A 19,707-nucleotide genomic window follows, 5' to 3' on the forward strand; every position below is an offset into this window, starting at 1 on the left:
ACTGAATCTAATCCTGACTCTGTCTTGTTCTGTATGATAGCTGAATCTAATCCTGACTCTGTCTTGTTCTGTACGATAGCTGAATCTAATCCTGACTCTGTCTTGTTCTGTGCGATAGCTGAATCTAATCCTGACTCTGTCTTGTTCTGTATGATAGCTGAATCTAATCCTGACTCTGTCTTGTTCTGTGCGATAGCTGAATCTAATCCTGACTCTGTCTTGTTCTGTATGATAGCTGAATCTAATCCTGACTCTGTCTTGTTCTGTGCGATAGCTGAATCTAATCCTGACTCTGTCTTGTTCTGTATGATAGCTGAAGCTGGAATTTTCTCAGTGACTGAACATATTGAGCGTGGAATATTCTCTCTCTCTCTTTCTCCCTCTCTCTCTCTCTCCTTTTCTTTCTCCCTTCCTCCCTCCCTTGCACACTCTCTTTCTTTCTCACTCTCTTTCTTTCCCCTCCCTCTTTGTACTGCCCTCCCCCTCCCTCTTTCTCTCTCTCCCTCTCTTGCATGCTTTCTCTTTCTTTCTCCCTCCCCCCTCTTTCTCTCTCTTTCTCCTTCCCCCTTTCTCTCCCTCTCTCAGTGCATGCTGGGAGTGTTTTGTAGTTCAGAGTCCGGGTGGAGGGCTCTGTCCTAACTTATTTTCTTGATTCTATCTGGTCTTTTCTTAAACATTTTATTTTCTATGTCGGAGGGTTAACACACGGTTAGTTTATTGTCTATGGTGGAGGGTTAACACACGGTTAGTTTATTGTCTATGTTGGAGGGTTAACACACGGTTAGTTTATTGTCTATGGTGGAGGGTTAACACACGGTTAGTTTATTGTCTATGTTGGAGGGTTAACACACGGTTAGTTTATTGTCTATGTTGGAGGGTTAACACACGGTTAGTTTATTGTCTATGTTGGAGGGTTAACACACGGTTAGTTTATTGTCTATGGTGGAGGGTTAACACACGGTTAGTTTATTGTCTATGGTGGAGGGTTAACACACTGTTAGTTTATTGTCTATGGTGGAGGGTTAACACGGTTAGTTTATTGTCTATGGTGGAGGGTTAACACTGTTAGTTTATTGTCTACGGTGGAGAGTTAACACTGTTAGTTTATTTTCTACGGTGGAGGGTTAACACTGTTAGTTTATTGTCTACGGTGGAGAGTTAACACTGTTAGTTTATTGTCTATGGTGGAGGGTTAACACACTGTTAGTTTATTGTCTATGGTGGAGGGTTAACACTGTTAGTTTATTGTCTATGGTGGAGAGTTAACACTGTTAGTTTATTGTCTATGGTGGAGGGTTAACACTGTTAGTTTATTGTCTATGGTGGAGGGTTAACACTGTTAGTTTATTGTCTATGATGGAGGGTTAACACTGTTGGTTTATTTTCTACGGTGGAGAGTTAACACACTTAGTTTAGCGGTACCTGCTGTTTTTTTCAAAGTTAGGTTGGAAGAGGACAGAGTTTTAGTTTCTTGGGGTTTGGAAGGTGTAGTGTGTGTGATGGCGTCTCAGCCTAGCGTGGAGGAGACACTGTCGTTACGACATGGATTCAGGTGCGTTCCTGAGAATGGAGTTAAAGTGGAGGAGGTCCTGCTCGTGGTCAGTGAACAGAATTTAGACATTCTGCTTCCAGAATGAACAAAGCTCTGGTTGTGTTCATGAAAATAGTGAATTTGGTGGGTAGGCTGATTGCTAGAGGAATATTTGTAGGGGATGTGTTGGTGCTGATTTCTCCTCTTTCGACTCCTTCAACAAGGGTTGTAGTTGCGAATCTGCTTCCGTTTATTACAGAGGATGGTGGTGTAGATGAGGCTGGGTCTAGTCATGTTATAGATGGTGGTGTAGATGAGGCTGGGTCTAGTCATGCTATAGTGCTGGGGTGGGAGGGGCGCCGACTAGAGAGGTAGGTGGTCAGGATGGGAGATGGAGACGAGGAGGAGGAAGGTGAGTCTGAGGAAGAGGCTTTCTTTTCAGACTCCTCCTCAATGGGTCCGTAGCTGACAGCCAGTCAGGCAGAGGGGTCACAGTACACGGTGAGGGAACTGACAAGGTTCCTGAATGAGACCAAAGGGAAAAAGGATCATCATAAAGCTTCTTTGAGATTTGCGAATGAATAATCAGAAGACAGAGCAGTGAAGCCAAGGGTATGCATTGTCTAGGGCTGTCAGCTGGGCGGGTGACCTCTGTGGTGGGGGAGATGCAGAAGCAGACTGTGGAGTTTTATACTGAGTTGTATAGGGCAGAACTGTGTGATCCTGTGTGTGCTCAGATTTTGATTTCAGAACTCCCTAAACTCTCTCTGGCACAGAGGGATGAAATGGACATTCCCCTGTTGTCCCATGAACTGGCAGAGGCCGGAACCCAGATGTCCCCCGGCCTTGCACCGGGGGTCGTTTGACGCCCAGAGGAGTTTTATAAAAAATTCTGGGGAATAATTGGACTGGACTTCTTTTGCATGTTGCGTGAATGCGTTGGGGTAGGAAAGTTGCCGATGAGCTGTCGTCAGGCGGCTCTGACTCTCCTACCCAAAAAAAGGGGACTGTGGCATTGCTCTGTGAGGACTGCAAGATATTTGCCAAGGTCCTCGATAACAGACTGAAATCCCATCTGGTCCTTGTGATAGTGCACAAGGACCAGACATACAGTATTGTGAACCGGGATGCTCGCAGACAACTTGTTCTTAATTAGGGACTTGTTGGACTTGTCAAGGTTTTCTAATAGGAACTTTGACTGGTCTCTCTAGACCAAGAGAAGGCTTTTGATAGAGTGGATGAAGAGTATCTGTTTAACGTGATGTCTGTGTTTGGGTTTGGGGAAAGGTTTTTGGCCGGTGTGAAGATGTTGTATGCTGGGGCATCATGTATGGTCAAGGTGGGAGTGGGGCTCAGTAGGCCAGTCTGGGTGAGACAGGGCATTAAACAAGGATGTCCTCTATTGGGGCAGTTATATACACACTAGCCATTGAGCCTTTTCGGGGCATCCTACGCAGGAGACTGCAGGGAGTGTGCTGGACAGGTATGGGTGTGTTGACAGGCATAGCAGTGTTGGGCATATGCAGGTAACATTTCTGTGATGGTCAGGATATGCAGGCACTAGAGACTAGTCTGAAGGTCTATGAGGGAGCTTCATCAGCTAAGGTGAACTGGGGCAAGAGCAAAGAACTGTTATGTGGGGCATGACGGAATAGGATCCCCTCCCTCTGCTTCCAGGGGGTTTCAGGTGGGGTTGTGAAGGGCTTAACATTTTGGGGGTGTACCTGGGCTCGGAGAGGTGGGTCAGGAAGAACTGGGAGGGGCTGTCACAGGCAGTGGTGTCAAGACTGGCCAGGTGGAGGTGGCTCCTGTCCCAAGTGTCATATAGAGGGAGGGTGCTGAAAATCAACAACCTGGTGGCATCTTCCCTGAGGCATAACCTGGCTGTCCTCAACCTGCCCCCACTGCCACTGCAGGTGACGGCAGAGACTGGGGACTGGCAACGGGGTCTAGAGGACTTGTTAGATTTTAAGACTCGGAGCCTAGGGGAGTTTGAAGGGGTGGGAGGTAAAGCCCTCTACAACCTCTGCATTAAGGTGAGTAACATTAGGAGCCTAACAGGAGTGAAGGCACATCAGTGGCAGGGGGAATGTGGGGTGGAGAGTATGGTGGGTTTTAGATGGAGGGGGCTCTACCGGTATCAAAGAGGTCAGGGGATATGCAGTGGAAGATTTAACATGGAGCCCTGGCCACTAACAGCTGGTTGGCACAGGTTGAACGGGGAGTCGGACAGGGGGGTCCTTTCTGTGTCGTGAAACTGTGATTCATGTTTTTTCTCTGTTGGAATGTCTGTGTGAGAGGTTGCGCCTGAGGGTGGAATTTGAGTTCTATGAAATGATCAAAAGTGTGGAGATATTTCAGGAGATATGATGTGTCGGGGGGGGGGCGTCTGTACAGCTGGGGAAGATGATATGGATTCACAGTTGTAGAAGTGGTGAGGTTTTGATTATTGTGATGTGTGGTGTTGTTCTGCATCGTGGGGTAGAGGGTAAGTGAGTATGGAGTACAGGGGATGTTCGTTTTTTAAAGGGTGATGGCACGGGTTGAACCGGGAGTCGGACAGGGGTGTCTCCCTCTTTCTCTTTCTCTCTCTCTGTTTCTCCCACCCTCTCTCTCTCTCTCTCTCTCACTTTCCCGCTCTTGTTCTCTTTTTCTCGTTCCCTCCCCCTCTCTCTCTCTCTCTCTCTCCCGCTGTCCCTCTCTTTCACTCTCTCCCTCCCTCTCTGTCTCTCCCCCTCTGTCCCTCTCTCTCCCTCTGTCTCTCTCTCTCTCCCTCTGTCTCTCACTCCCTCCCTCATTCTCTCCCTCTGTCCCTCTCTCCCGCTGTCTCTCTCCCTCTGTCTTTCTCCCTCTGTCTCTCTCCCTCTGTCCCTCTCCCTCTCTCCCTCTCTCTCTCTCCCTGTATCTCTATGTCTCTCTCCCTCTCTCTCCCCCCCTCTGTCTCTCTCTCTCCCTTTGTCCCTCTCTTTCACTCTCTCCCTCTGTCTCTCTCTCTCCCTCCCTCTGTCTCTCCCTCCCTCTGTCTCTCCCTCTGTCTCTCTCTCTCTCCCTCTGTCGCTCCCTCTGTCGCTCCCTCTCTATTCTCTGGCTGTGGTTTGTTCAGTGTGTTGAGTATGGAATATTCAGCACATCATTTTCATTCACAGCACAACTCTAAGAGGATGAGTCACTCTAGCCTCAGCTGAGTCATCCAAAGACCGGAGCCAACACTCAACAGCCCCCCCCCATCTTTTTCCTTTAGTTCCATCCTACTGACTTCTGTTCCGTCACATGACTATCTGTTTTAACCCCCCCCCCCCCCTGCAGAAGACACAGTCTCAAACACACAGCACTAAAAAGAGGTAATGAATACCTGGAGCATGGCTAAGATCCTATCAGGCAGGTGGAACACACACACACACAGACACACACAGACACACACAGACACACACAGACACACACACACACACACACACACACACACACACACAGGTCCATAAACAGTGTAGACCCAGGTAATCTCCATGGGAAAATGAGAGGGTGGTGGTGTTGGTGAAAGAGTGGAGGAAACAGTGAGATCGTAGCTTCTAAACATTGTGTGTTTGAAGGGAAATCTACCAAACACAACAGGTCTGTGGAGTAATGCAGGATCCAGGGAATCTCCCATCAAACATACTACGGACAGTAAAGGCAGACAGTAGAGGTGTGAGGGGAGAGTGGAACACACACACTGTGCCTGATACCTGAGCTACCTGGATCCCCAGCAAAGAGGCCTGCCTGACACACACACACACACACACACACACACACACACACACACACACACACGCACACGCACACGCACACGCACACACACAGGTGTAGTGGTCTAGTAACTAGTACACTGTGCTGTGTAGGGATAGTAATGTAGTGGAAGATACTGAACCCAGAACCCCAGTTTGGTTAGGGTTAGAGGAGAGTACAGGAGGAGAGGACAGGGGCACAGAGGACAGGGGGACAGAGGACAGGGGGACAGAGGACAGGAGGAGAGGACAGGGGGATAGAGGACAGGAGGATAGAGGACAGGAGGAGAGGACAGGGGGACAGAGGACAGGGGGACAGAGGACAGGAGGATAGAGGACAGGGAGATAGAGGACAGGGGGATAGAGGACAGGGGGACAGAGGACAGGGGGATAGAGGACAGGGGGATAGAGGACAGCGGGATAGAGGACAGGGGGATAGAGGACAGGGGGATAGAGGACAGGGAGATAGAGGACAGGGGGATAGAGGACAGGGGGATAGAGGACAGGGGGATAGAGGACAGGAGGATAGAGGACAGGGAGATAGAGGATAGGAGGATAGAGGACAGGAGGATAGAGGACAGGGGGATAGAGGACAGGGAGATAGAGGACAGGGGGATAGAGGACAGGGAGATAGAGGACAGGGAGATAGAGGACAGGGAGATAGAGGACAGGGGGATAGAGGATAGGGGGATCGAGAACAGGAGGATAGAGTATAGGAGGATAGAGGACAGGGAGATAGAGGACAGGAGGATAGAGGACAGGGAGATAGAGGACAGGAGGATAGAGGACAGGGAGATAGAGGACAGGGGGATAGAGGACAGGGGGATAGAGGACAGGGAGATAGAGGACAGGGAGATAGAGGACAGGGAGATAGAGGACAGGGGGACAGAGGACAGGAGGAGAGGACAGGAGGATAGAGGACAGGGGGATAGAAGACAGGGAGATAGAGGACAGGAGGATAGAGGACAGGAGGATAGAGGGTAAAACATCACATCAACAGGACGAGGTGTACTGGACAGTTTCTGTCAGTTCAGTTTTTCTGGATCAGTCCATGGTCCACTGTCAGGTGTCCTTTCCTTAGGTCAGTAGGTGGTAGAAAAACAAGGGCTTGTTAAAAGCCAAGTCCCCAAATTAAAATAAAACAGTCCAGTAGCAGAGTAATCAATCTCTCCTGTCCTTCTCTCTTCAACTCACACTGCAGTGGATGTTCCATCTCTCCTGTCCTTCTCTCTTCAACTCACACTGAAGTGGATGTTCCATCTCTCCTCTCCTCCTCTCAGACTTTGTAGTAGATGTTCTCTCCTCTCCTCCTCTCTCAGACTTTGTAGTAGATGTTCTCTCCTCTCCTCCTCTCAGACTTTGTAGTAGATGTTCTCTCCTCTCCTCCTCTCTCAGACTTTGTAGTAGATGTTCTCTCCTCTCCTCCTCTCTCAGACTTTGTAGTAGATGTTCTCTCCTCTCCTCCTCTCAGACTTTGTAGTAGATGTTGGCTGGGCTCTGCGGAGGCATCTCCTGTACGATATAAACAGGGTGTCCGTAGTCACCGCTCACCTTCTCGTAGTGAGGGCAGTAGTTATTCTCCGTCCGCAGTGGGATGATGATGTCACTGGGTTCCGTCCCGGCTGTGCCCCCGCTGCCAGGCAGCTTGCTCTGATTGGACAGCGTGCTGAGTGCCATGGTGGAGGGGTGTGGCTGGGCGTGAGAGTGCTTCTGGACTCTCTTCCTCATCTTGATGAGCAGGATGACGAGAAAGAGGATGAGGAGGAGGAAGATGATGCAGCCAGCTCCGATGGCTGAAAACACAGCAACCTTTGACCCCAGGATGCTGTCACTGCTGCTGGAACCTCCTGACCTGTTGTCCTGGTTTATAGAGTCTGGAGGAGGGAGGGGAAGAGAGAAGGGGAGAGAATGAGAGCGAGGGGGAGAGAGAGAATGAGAGAGAGGGGGAGAGAGAGAATGAGAAAGGGGGGAGAGAGAGAATGAGAAAGGGGGGGGAGAGAGAATGAGAAAGGGGGGAAAGAGAGAATGAGAAAGGGGGTGAGAGAGAGAATGAGAAAAGGGGGGAGAGGGAGAATGAGAAAAGGGGGAGGGAGAATGAGAAAGGGGGGGAGAGGGAGAATGAGAAAGGGGGGTAGAGAAAGAATGAGAAAGGGGGGAGGGAGAGAATGAGAAAGGGGGGAGAGAGAATGAGAAAGGGGGAGGGAGAGAATGAGAAAGGGGGGGAGAGAGAGAATGAGAAAGGGGGGAGAGGGAGAGAAAAATAAAGAAAACGGTGAGTTTGTAGAATGCAACCAATTGTGCATTCAGTTACAGGAATGTATGCTTATCTAAACTTTATCTAACCTTTATTTAACTAGGCAAGTCAGTTAAGAACTCATTCTAATTTACAATGACGGCCTCGGAACAGTGAGTTAACTGCCTTGTTCAGGGGCAGAATGACAGATTTTGACCTTGGCAGCTTGGGGATTTGATTCACCAACCTTTTGGTTACTGACCCAACACTCTAACCACTAGGCTACCTTCCACCCAAGCTTAATGAAATTAATGCCTAGAACAATCATGAATTCTTCGCATTTGTTTAGGGGGATTGAGAAGAGCTGTTGATGTCATCTAATTGAATTAGTTTAAAATCAAGATGACCCTGTAAATGTAATCTGTGGTCAACACCCAACATCACTCAGATGAATAGGACTGACACAGACAACCCAATAGCCTAGACTACAGAAAGATGTTTCAAACATCTAGGCCACAGTTGTACAGGGGAGAGGCCCAGCGAGATGGCCAGGGGAGAGGCCCAGGGAGAGGCCAGGTGAGAGGCCCAAGGAGAGGCCAGGGGAGAGGCCCGGTGAGAGGCCCAGGGAGAGGCCAGGGGAGAGGCCCAGGGAGAGAACCAGGGAGAGGCCAGGTGAGAGGCCCAGGGAGAGGCCTAGGGAGAGAATAGGTGAGAGGCCAGGTGAGAGGTCCAGGGAGAGGCCAGGTGAGAGGCCCAGGGAGAGGCCCAGGGAGTGGCCAGGTGAGACACCCAGGGAGAGGCCAGGTGAGAGGCCCAGGGAGAGGCCAGGTGAGAGGCCCAGGGAGAGGCCCAGGGAGAGGCCAGGTGAGAGGCCCAGGGAGAGGCCAGGTGAGAGGCCCAGGGAGAGGCCCAGGGAGAGGCCTAGGGAGAGAATAGGTGAGAGGCCAGGTGAGAGGTCCAGGGAGAGGCCAGGTGAGAGGCCCAGGGAGAGGCCAGGTGAGAGGCCCAGGGAGAGGCCAGGTGAGACACCCAGGGAGAGGCCAGGTGAGAGGCCCAGGGAGAGGCCAGGTGAGAGGCCCAGGTTAGAGGCCCAGGGAGAGGCCAGGTGAGAGGCCCAGGGAGAGGCCCAGGGAGAGGCCAGGTGGGAGGCCAGGTGAGAGGCCCAAGGAGAGGCCAGGGGAGATATAAAATCAAATCAAATGTTATTGGTCACATACACATGGTTAGCACATGTTATTGCGAGTGGAGCGAAATGCTTCTAGTTCCGACAGTGCAGTAATATCTAACAAGTCATCTAACAATTCCACAACTACCTAATAAACAACAATATATACATATAAATATATGGATGAGTGATGGCCGAGCGGCATAGACAAGGTGCAATAGATGGTATAAAATACAGTATGTACAGTTGAAGTCGGAAGTTTACATACACCTAAGCCAAATACATTTAAACTACGTTTTTCACAATTCCTGACATTTAATCCCAGTAAAAAATCCCTGTCTTAGGTCTGTTAGGATCACCACTTTATTTTAAGAATGTGAAATGTCAGAATAATAGTAGAGAGAATTATTTATTTCAGCTTTTACTTCTTTCATCACATTCGCAGTGGGTCAAAAAATGTGTTTAACTTTGGTCAAACATTTCGGGTAGCCTTCCACAAGCTTCCCACAATAAGCTGGGTGAATTTTGGCCCATTCCTCCTGACAGAGCTGGTGTAACTGAGTCAGGTTTGTAGGCCTCCTTGCTCGCACATGCTTTTTCAGTTCTGCCCACACATTTTCTATAGGATTGAGGTCAGGTCTTTGCAATGGCCAATCCAATTCCATGACTTTGTTGTCCTTAAGTCATTTTGTCACAACTTTGGAAGTATGCTTGGGGTCATTGTCCATTTGGAAAAGACCCATTTGCAACCAAGCTTTTAATTCCTGACTGATGTCTTGAGATGTTGCTTCAATATATCCACATCATTGTCCTTCCTCATAAAGCCATCTATTTTGTGAAGTGCACCAGTCCCTCCTTTATCAGACCAGAGGACATTTCTTCAAAAAGTACAATCATTATCCCCATGTGCAGTTGCAAACCGTAGTCTGGCTTTTTATGGCAGTTTTGGAGCAGTGGCTTCTTCCTTGCTGAGAGGCCTTTCAGGTTATGTCGATATAGGACTCGTTTCACTGTGGATATAGATACTTGTGTACCTGTTTCCTCCAGCATCTTCACAAGGTCCTTTGCTATTGTTCTGGGATTGATTTGCACTTTTCGCACCAAAGTACGTTCATCTCTAGGAGACAGAACGCATCTCCTTCCTGAGCGGTATGACGGCTGCGTGGTCCCATGGTGTTTATACTTGCATACTATTGTTTGTACAGATGAACGTGGTACCTTCAGGTGTTTGGAAATTGCTCTCAAGGATGAACCAGACTTGTGGAGGTCTATAATTTTTTTCTAAGGTCTTGGCTGATTTCTTTTGATTTTCCCATGATGTCAAGCAAAGAGGCACTGAGTTTGAAGGTAAGCCTTGAAATACATCCACAGGTACACCTACAATTGACTCAAGTTATGTCAAATAGCCTATCAGAAGCTTCTAAAGCCATGACATCATTTGATGGAATTTCCCAAGCTGTTAAAAGGCACAGTCAACTTAGTGTATGTATACTTCTGACCCACTGTTAAATAATCTATCTGTAAACAATTGTTGGAAAAATTACTTGTGTCATGCACAATGTAGATGTCCTAACCGACTTGCCAAAACTATAGTTTGTTAACAAGACATTTGTGGAGTGGTTGAACTGTAAATGTGATATGAGTCATGTAAGATATGTAAACATTATTAAAGTGGCATTATTTAAAGTGGCATTGTATGAAGTGACTAGTGATCCATTTATTAAAGTGGCTAGAGATTGGGCCTCAATGTAGGCAGCAGCCTCTTTGTGTTAGTGATGGCTGTATAGCAGTCTGATGGCCTTGAGATAGAAGCTGTTTTTCAGTCTCTCGTCTCAGCTGTGATGCACCTGTACCGACCTCTCCTTCTGGAATAAAGCGGGGTGAACACGCAGTGGCTCGGGTGGTTGATGTTCTTGATGATCTTTTTGGCGTTCCTGTGACATCGGGTGCTGTCGGTGTCATGGAGGTCAGGTAGTTTGACCCCGGTGATGCGTTGTGCAGACCGCACCATCCTCTGGATAGCCCTGCGGTTGAGGTCGGTGCAGTTGTCGTACTAGGCTGTGATACAGCCCGACAGGATGCCCTCGATTGTGCATCTGTAAAAGTTTGTCAGGAATTTGGGTGACAAGCCAAATTTCTTCAGCCTCCTGAGGTTGAAGAGGCGCCTTCTTCACCACACTGTCTGTATGGCTGGACCGTTTCAGTTTGTCTGTGATGTGTACGCCGAGGAACTTAAAACTGTCCACCTTCTCCACTTTTGTCCCCTCAATGTGGGTTATTTTCCTGACACCACACTCCCAGAGCCCTCACTTTCTCCTTCTAGGCAGTCTCGTCGTTGTTGGTAATCAAGCCCACTACTGTTGTGTCGTCTGCAATCTTGATGATTGAGTTGGAGGCGTGCATGGCCACGCAATCGTGGGTGAACAGGGAGTACAGGAGAGGGCTGAGCATGCACCCTTGTGGGGCCCCAGTGTTGAGGGTCAGTGAAGTGGAGATGTTGTTTCCTACCTTCACCACCTGGGGGCGGCCCGTCAGAAAGTCCAGGACCCAATTGCACAGGGTGGGGTGGGGAACCAGGGCCTCAAGCTTAATGATGAGCTTGGAGGGTACTATGGTGTTGAATGCTGAGCTGTAGTCAATGAACAGCATTCTTACATAAGTATTATTTTGTCCAGATGGGATAGTGCATTGTGCAGTGTGGTGGCGATTGCATGGATTGTGGATCTATTGGGGCAGTATGCAAACTGAAGTGGGTCTAGGGTGTCAGGTAGGGTGCAGGTGATATGATCCTTGACTAGTCTCTCAAAACACTTCATGATGACAGAAGTGAGTGCTACGGGGCGGTATCGTTGCCTTCTTGGGTACAGGAACAATGGTAGCCATCTTGTGGGGACAACAGACTGGGATAGGGAGCAATTAGGAGAGTGGGGGGCGCAGTCCTTGTTAGCGGGCCGCGATGGTGGCACTGTATTATCCTCAAAGCGGGCAAAGAAGGTTTTTAATTTGTCTGGAAGCGTGACATCGGTGTCCGTGAAGTAGCTGGTTTTCTATTGGTAGTCTGTGATTTCCTGTAGACCCTGCCACATACGTCTTGTGTCTGAGCCGTTGAATTGCGACTCCACCTTGTCCCTGTACTGGCATTTAGCTTGTTTGATTGCCTTGTGGAGGGAATAACTACACTGTTTATATTCAGTCGTATTCTCAGACCTCTTTCCCATGGTTAAATGCGGTGGATCGCGCTTTCAGTTTTGTGTGAATGCCGCCATCCATCCACAGTTTCTGGTTAGCGTAGGTTTTAATAGTGAGTACAATATCTCCAATGCACTTATTTATGAACGCACTCACCGAGTCAACATATAGGTCAATGTTGTTCTCTGAGGCTGACCTGAACATATCCCAGTCCGCGTGATCAAAGCGTGGCTTCTGATTGGTCGGACCAGCGTTGAGTGGTTCTCGTCACTGGTACATCCTATTTGAGTTTCTTCCTATAAGAAGGTAGGAGCAAGATGGCGTCGTGGGCGGATTTGCCAAAGGGAGGCGGGGGAGGGCTTTGTATGCATTGCGGAAGTTAGAGTAGCAGTGGACGAGGGTATTTCCCATGCGCATAGCGCAATCAATATGCTGTTAGAATTTAGGTAGCCTTGTTCTCAAATTTGCTTTGTTATAAAATCCCCAGCTACAATAAATGCAGCCTCAGGATGTATGGTTTCCAGTTCGCATATAGTCCAGCAAAGTTCCTTGATGGCCGTCTTTGTGTCCGCTTGAGGGTGAATGTACACAGAAGTGACTATAACTGACGAGAATTCTCTTGGAAGGTAAAATGGCCCGCATTTGATTGTAAGGAATTCTAGGTAGGGTGATCAGAAGGGCTTGAGTTCCTGTATGTTGTTATGATTACACAATGAGTCATTAATCATGAAGTATACACCCCCGCCCTTTCTCTTCCCAGTGAGGTGTTTATCTCTGTCGGAGCCATGCATGGAGAAGCCCGGTGGCTGAACCGATTCCGACAACATATCCCGAGAGAGCCACGTTTCTGTAAAACAGAGAATGTTACAATCTCTGATGTCTCTCTTGAAGGCAACCCTTGCTCGAATTTCATCTACCTTGTTGTCAAGAGACTGGACATTGGCTAGTACTATCCTCAATGTGCACGTCTAAGGAGCCTGGCCAGGTGGCTTCGTCAGCCCCTTCTGCGGCGCCGTTGTTTTGGGTCGACTACTGGGATGAGATCCAATGTCCAGGGTGGAGGTCCGAACAAAGGATCCTCTTTGGGAAAGTCGTATTCCTGGTCGTAATGTAGGTAAGTTGACGTTGCTCTTATATCCAATAGTTCCTCCCTGCTGCATGTAATAAGACTTGTAAGAAATAATACATTAAAAAAACGAAATACTGCATAGTTTCCTAAGAACACGAAGTGAGGCGAGTTCATCCCTTTGTGTAGTGGGAGGAGAGGGGGATGAGGTGGTGAGAGGGGGATGAGGTGGTGATGGGGAGGAGAGGGGGATGAGGTGGTGAGAGGGGGATGAGGTGGTGATGGGGAGGAGAGGGGGATGATGTGGTGAGAGGGGGATGAGGTGGTGATGGGGAGGAGAGGGGGTGAGGTGGGGATGGGGGGGAGGGTGAGGTGGGGATGGGGGGGAGAGTGAGATGGTGATGGGGAGGAGGGATTAGAGGAGGGGGAGGGAAGGAGGGTTAATGGAAAAGAGAGTGAGGTGGTGATGGGGAGGAGGGATTAGAGGAGGGGGAGGGAAGGAGGGTTAATGGAAAAGAGAGTGAGGTAGTGATGGGGAGGTGGGATTAGAGGAGGGGGAGGGAAGGAGGGATTAGAGGAGGGGGAGGTGAGGAGGGATTAGAGGAGGGGGAGGGGAGGAGGGATTGGAGGAGGGGGAGGGGAGGAGGGATTAGAGGAGGGGGAGGGGAGGAGGGATTAGAGGAGGGGGAGGGGAGGAGGGATTAGAGGAGGGGAGGGAAGGAGGGATTAGAGGAGGGGGAGGGGAGGAGGGATTGGAGGAGGGGGAGGGGAGGAGGGATTGGAGGAGGGGGAGGGGAGGAGGGATTAGAGGAGGGGGAGGGGAGGAGGGATTAGAGGAGGGGGAGGGAAGGAGGGATTAGAGGAGGGGGAGGGGAGGAGGGATTGGAGGAAGGGGAGGGGAGATTAGAGGAGGGGGAGGGGAGGAGGGATTAGAGGAGGGGGAGGGAAGGAGGGATTAGAGGAGGGGGAGGGAAGGAGGGATTAGAGGAGGGGGAGGGAAGGAGGGATTAGAGGAGGGGGAGGGGAGGAGGGATTAGAGGAGGGGGAGGGAAGGAGGGATTAGAGGAGGGGGAGGGAAGGAGGGATTAGAGAAGGGGGAGGGAAGGAGGGTTAATGGAAAAGAGCGTGAGATGGTGATGGGGAAGAGGGATTAGAGGAGGGGGAGGGAAGGAGGGTTAATGGAAAAGAGAGTGACTGGGTTACAGTTGATATGAGGAACTCAATTTAAATGAATTCATTAATTTGTGGATTTCACATGACTGAGAATAAATACAATGCATTAGGAAAATTATCAGACCCCTCCACATTTTGTTACGTTACAGCCTTAGTTTCAAATTGCTTAAAAATATATTTTATCCTCATCAATCTACAGACAATACCCCATATTCACAAAGTAAAACAGCTTTTTAATTTTTTATATATAAAATATATATATTTTTAAATTAAACAGAAAAACTTTATTACACACAGTGGCAAGAAAAGGTAAATGAACCCTTTGGAAAAACCTGGATTTCTGCATAAATTGGTCATATAATTAGATCTGATCTTCATCTAAGTCACAACAACAGACAAACACAGTCTGCTTAAACTAATAACGCACAAATTATTGTATTTTTCTTGTCTATATTGAATACATAATTTAAACATTGACAGTGTAGGTTGGATAAAGTATGTGAACCCCTAGGCTAATGACTCCCCCAAAAGCTAATTGGAGTCAGGAGTCAGCTAACCTGGAGTCCAATCAATGAGACGAGATTGGAGATGTTGGTTAGAGCTGCCCTGCCCTATAAAAAACACTCACAAAATTTGAGTTTGCTATTCACAAGAAGCATTGCCTGAACAAAATAAATCTCAGAAGAACCAAGATTAAGAATTGTTGACTTGCATAAAGCTGGAAAGGGTTACAAAAGTATCTCTAAAAGCCTTGATGTTCATCAGTCCACGGTAAGACACATTTTCTATGAATGGAGAAAGTTCAGCACTGTTGCTACTCTCCCTAGGAGTGGCCGTCTTGCAAAGATGACTGCAAGAGCACAGTGCAGAATGCTCAATGAGGTTGAGAAGAATCCTAGAGTGTCAGCTAAAGACTTACAGAAATCTCTGGAACATGCTAACATCTCTGTTGACGAGTCTACGATACATAAAACACTAAACAAGAATGGTGTTCATGGGAGGACATCACAGAAGAAGCCACATCTGTCCAATATAAACATTGTTGAACGTCTGAAGTTCGCAAAAGAGCATCTGGATGTTCCACAGCGCTACTGGCTAAATATTCTGTGGACAGATGACACTAAAGTTGAGTTGTTTGCAAGGAAACAACACTATGTGTGGAGAAAAAAAGGTACAGCACACCAACATCAAAACCTCATCCCAACTGTAAAGTATGGTGGAGGGAGCATCATGGTTTGGAGATGCTTTGCTGCTTCCTGGGCCTGGACAGCTTGCTATCATATAAATAAAAATGAATTGCAGGAGAATGTAAGGCCAATTGAAGCTCAACAGGAGTTGGATGATGCAACAGGACAACGACCCAAAACACAGAAGTAAATCAACAACAGAATGGCTTCAACAGAAGAAAATACGCCTTTTGGAGTGGCCCAGTCAGAGTCCTGACCTCAACCCGATTGAGATGCTGTTACATGACCTCAGGAGAGCAGTTCATACCAGACATCCCAAGAATATTGCTGAACTGAAACAGTATTGTAAATAAATGTTCCAAAATTATTCCGCAACTACAGAAAATGTTTGGTTGAGATTATTGCTGCCAAAGGAGGGTCAACCAGTTATTAAATCCAAGGGTTCACATAAAATTCCCACCCAGCACTATGAATGTTTACACAGTGTGTTCAATAAAGACATGAAAACGTATAATTGTTTGTGTTATTAGTTGAAGCAGACTGTGTTTGTCTGTTGTTGTGACATAGATAAAGATCAAATACAATTTTATTACCAATTTATGCAGAAATTCAGGTATTTCCAAAGGGTTCACATACTGTTTCTTGCCACTGTAAGCATTCTGACCCTTTGCTATGAGACTTGAAATTGAGCTCAAGTGCATCCTGTTTCCATTGATAATTCTTGAGATGTTTCTACAACTTGATTGGAGGCCACCTGTCTTAAATTCATTTGATTGGACATGATTTGGAAAGACACACACCTGTATAAGGTCCAACAGTTGACAGTGCATGTCAGAGCAAAAACCAAGCCATGAGGTCAAAGGAATTGTCCGTAGAGCTCTGAGACAGAATTGTGTCGAGGCACAGATCTGGGGAAGAGTACCAAAAAATGTCTGCAGCATTGAAGATCCGCAAGAACACAGTGGCCTCCATAATAACCAAAAACAATTTAATACATTTTAGAATAAGGCTGTAACGTAACAAAATGTGGAAAAAGTGAAGGGGTCTGAATACTTTCTGAATACACTGTACATACATCTGTTGGTAACGGAGAAAATAAATGGTTCTCACGATGGGCCTCAGGATCTCGCCATTTCTGTGCGCTCAAATTGCAATCGATAAGAGGCAATTGTGTTCGTTGTCCGTAGCTTATGTTTGCCCATACCATAACCCCACCGCCACCATGGGGCACTCTGTTCACAACGTTGATATCAGCAAAACGCTTACCAACACGACGCCATACACGTGGTCTGTGGTTGTGAAGCTGGTTGGACCTACCGCCAAATTCTCTAAAAAAGTTGGAGGCGGCTTCTGGTAGAAGAATTAACATTAAATTATCTGGCAACAGCTCTGGTAGACATTCCTGCAGTCAGCATGTCAATTGCACGCTCCCTCACAACTTGAGGCATCTGTGGCATTGTGTTGTGTACAAAACTGCACATTTTAGAGTGGCCTTTTATTGTCTCCAGCACAAGGTGCTCCTCTGTAATGATCATGCTGTTTAATCAGCTTCTTAATATGTCACACCTGTCAGGTGGCTGGATTCTCTTGGCAAAGAAGAAATGCTTACTAACTGGGATGAAAACAAATTTGTGCACAACATTTTAGAGAAATAAGCTTTTTGTAAGTATGGAAAATGTCTGGGATCTCTTTTAAAACCTTATTTTACCAGGTCAGTTGACTGAGAACACGTTTACATTTCATTTACAGCAACAACCTGGGGAATAGTTACAGGGGAGAGGAGGGGAATGAATGAGCCAATTATAAGCTGGGGATAATTAGGTGGCCTTGATGGTATGAGGGCCAGACTGGGAATTTAGCCAGGACACCAGGGTTAACACCACTACTCTTAAGATATGGGATCTTTAGTGACCACAGAGAGTCAGGACACCCGTTTAACGACCCATCCGAACGACGGCACCCTACACAGGGCAATGTCCCCAATCACTGCCATGGGGAATTGGGATATGTATTTACACCAGAGGAAAGGGTACCTCCGACACCACTTCCAGCAGCATCTGGTCTCCCATCCAGAGACCAACCCTGCTTAGCTTCAGAAGCAAGCCAGCAGTGGGATGCAGTGTGGTACGCTACAGGCTATTTCAGCTCATGAAACATGGGACCAACACTTTACTTGTTGCATTTATATTTCCAGGTATATCAGCAGCTACTGCCAGAAATCTTGCTCAGTCACTCTCTCACTGTCCGCACTTCTCTCTCTCTCTCTCCTCTCTCTAACTGTCCAGACTTCTCTCTCCTTCTCTCTCTCTCTCTCTCTCCCTGTCCAGAATTCTATCTCCTTCTCTCGTCTCTCTCCCTGTCCAGACTTCTCTCTCTCTAACTGTCCAGACTTCTCTCTCTCTCTCTAACTGTCCAGACTTCTCTCTCTCTCTCACTCTCTAACTGTCCAGAATTCTCTCTCTCTCTCACTCTCTAACTGTACAGACTTCTCTCTCTCTCTCTAACTGTCCAGACTTCGCTCTCTCTCTCTCTAACTGTCCAGACTTCTCTCTCTCCTTCTCTCTCTCTAACTGTCCAGACTTCTCTCTCCTTCTCTCTCTCTCTCCCTGTCCAGACTTCTCTCTCCTTCTCTCGTCTCTCTCTCCCTGTCCAGACTTCTCTCTCTCTCCAACTGTCCAGACTTCTCTCTCAATTCAATTCAATTTTCAATTCAAGGGCTTTATTGGCATGGGAAACATGTGTTAACATTGCCAAAGCAAGTGAGGTAGATAATATATAAAGTGAATATATAAAGTGAAATAAACAATAAAAATGAACAGTAAACATTACACATACAGAAGTTTCAAAACATTAAAGACATTACAAATGTCATATTATATATATACAGTGTCCAGACTTCTCTTTCCTTCTCTCTCTCTCGTCTCTCTCTCTAACTGTCCAGACTTCTCTCTCTCTCTCTCTAACTGTTCAGACTTCTCTCTCCTTTTCTCGTCTCTCTCTAACTGTCCAGAATTCTCTCTCCTTCTCTCGTCTCTCTCTCTAACTGTCTACACGTCTCTCTCCTTCTCTCTCTCTAACTGTCCAGACTTCTCTCTCCTTCTCTCTCTCTAACTGTCCACACTTTTCTCTCCTTCTCTCTCTCTAACTGTCCAGACTTTTCTCTCCTTCTCTCTCTCTAACTGTCCACACTTCTCTCTCCTTCTCTCTCTCTCTCTAACGGTACAGACTTCTCTCTCTTTCTCTCGTCTCTCTCTCTAACTGTCCAGACTTCTCTCTCCTTCTTTCATCTCTCTCTAACTGTCCAGACTTCTCTCTCCTTCTCTCTCTCTAACTGTCTACACTTCTCTCTCCTTCTCTCTCTCTAACTGTCCAGACTTCTCTCTCCTTCTCTCTCTCTAACTGTCCAGACTTTTCTCTCCTTCTCTCTCTCTAACTGTCCAGACTTCTCTCTCCTTCTCTCCTTCTCTCTCTCTAACTGTCCAGACTTCTCTCTCCTTCTCTCCTTCTCTCTCTCTAACTGTCCAGACTTCTCTCTCCTTCTCTCTCTCTAACTGTCCACACTTTTCTTTCCTTCTCTCTCTCTAACTGTCCAGACTTCTCTCTCCTTCTCTCCTTCTCTCTCTCTAACTGTCCAGACTTCTCTCTCCTTCTCTCATTCTCTCTCTCTAACTGTCCAGACTTCTCTCTCCTTCTGTCCTTCTCTCTCTCTAACTGTCCAGACTTCTCTCTCCTTCTCTAACTGTCTACACTTCTCTCTCCTTCTAACTGTCCAGACTTCTCTCTCCTTCTCTCTCTCTCTAACTGTCCAGACTTATCTCTTCTCTCATCTCTCCTCTCTCTAACTGTCCAGACTTCTCTCTCCTTCTCTCGTCTCTCTCTCTAACTGTCCAGACTTCTCTCTCCTCCTCTCTCTAACTGTCCAGACTTCTCTCTCCTTCTCTCTCTCTCTAACTGTCCAGACTTCTTTCTCCTTCTCTCTTCTCTCTCCCTGTCCACACTTCTCTCTTCTCTCTCTCTTTCCCTGTCCATGTCCATGGGTTCTACATTCTTAAGGTTATTTTTGTTATTTTAGGTTCCGTTGGGTTCTGTCAGGTTCTAAAGGGGTTAGGGTTGTTATCTCACCAGTGTTGCCTGGCTCTCCTGCTCCAGGCAGCTGGTTGTCCTCAGGGCTAGGACTGAAGTCTCCTCCCAGAGCGTTGTCCTTCCCTCTCTCGGGTTCCTCTGGTAATACAGGGTCTGGTAGAACAGTGTTGGGGTCTGAAACATAGGACACCGTGTTAAATATCTCTGTATGATAGTGAGACACAGAGACACACACACACACACACACACACACACACACACACACACACACACACACACACACACACACACACACACACACACACACACACACACACAC

General features: G+C 47.5%; 1 protein-coding gene across 2 annotated transcripts in view; it reads right to left on the reverse strand.

Moving 5' to 3' along the window:
- Window positions 1-722: 722 nt before the first annotated feature.
- Window positions 723-19,707, reverse strand: part of LOC110504586 (ephrin-B1-like) — a 154,077-nt gene continuing 135,092 nt past the window's right edge. The window contains exons 4-6 of one of the 2 annotated variants that reach the window (XR_005041128.1): window positions 19,428-19,562; window positions 6,487-7,166; window positions 723-2,053 (exon numbers count right to left, since the gene is read on the reverse strand). Coding sequence is in view for 1 of the 2 variants with exons in the window: in XM_036969561.1 (XP_036825456.1) it covers window positions 6,760-7,166; window positions 19,428-19,562 (542 nt within the window). In the remaining variant the exon portion in view is untranslated. Of the gene's footprint in view, window positions 2,054-6,150; window positions 7,167-19,427; window positions 19,563-19,707 lie in introns of those variants that run through there. The other variant, XM_036969561.1, reaches the window with a different exon arrangement.

The sequence above is a fragment of the Oncorhynchus mykiss genome, chromosome 31 (genome assembly GCF_013265735.2).
Source record: "Oncorhynchus mykiss isolate Arlee chromosome 31, USDA_OmykA_1.1, whole genome shotgun sequence".
Taxonomy (NCBI): domain Eukaryota; kingdom Metazoa; phylum Chordata; class Actinopteri; order Salmoniformes; family Salmonidae; genus Oncorhynchus; species Oncorhynchus mykiss.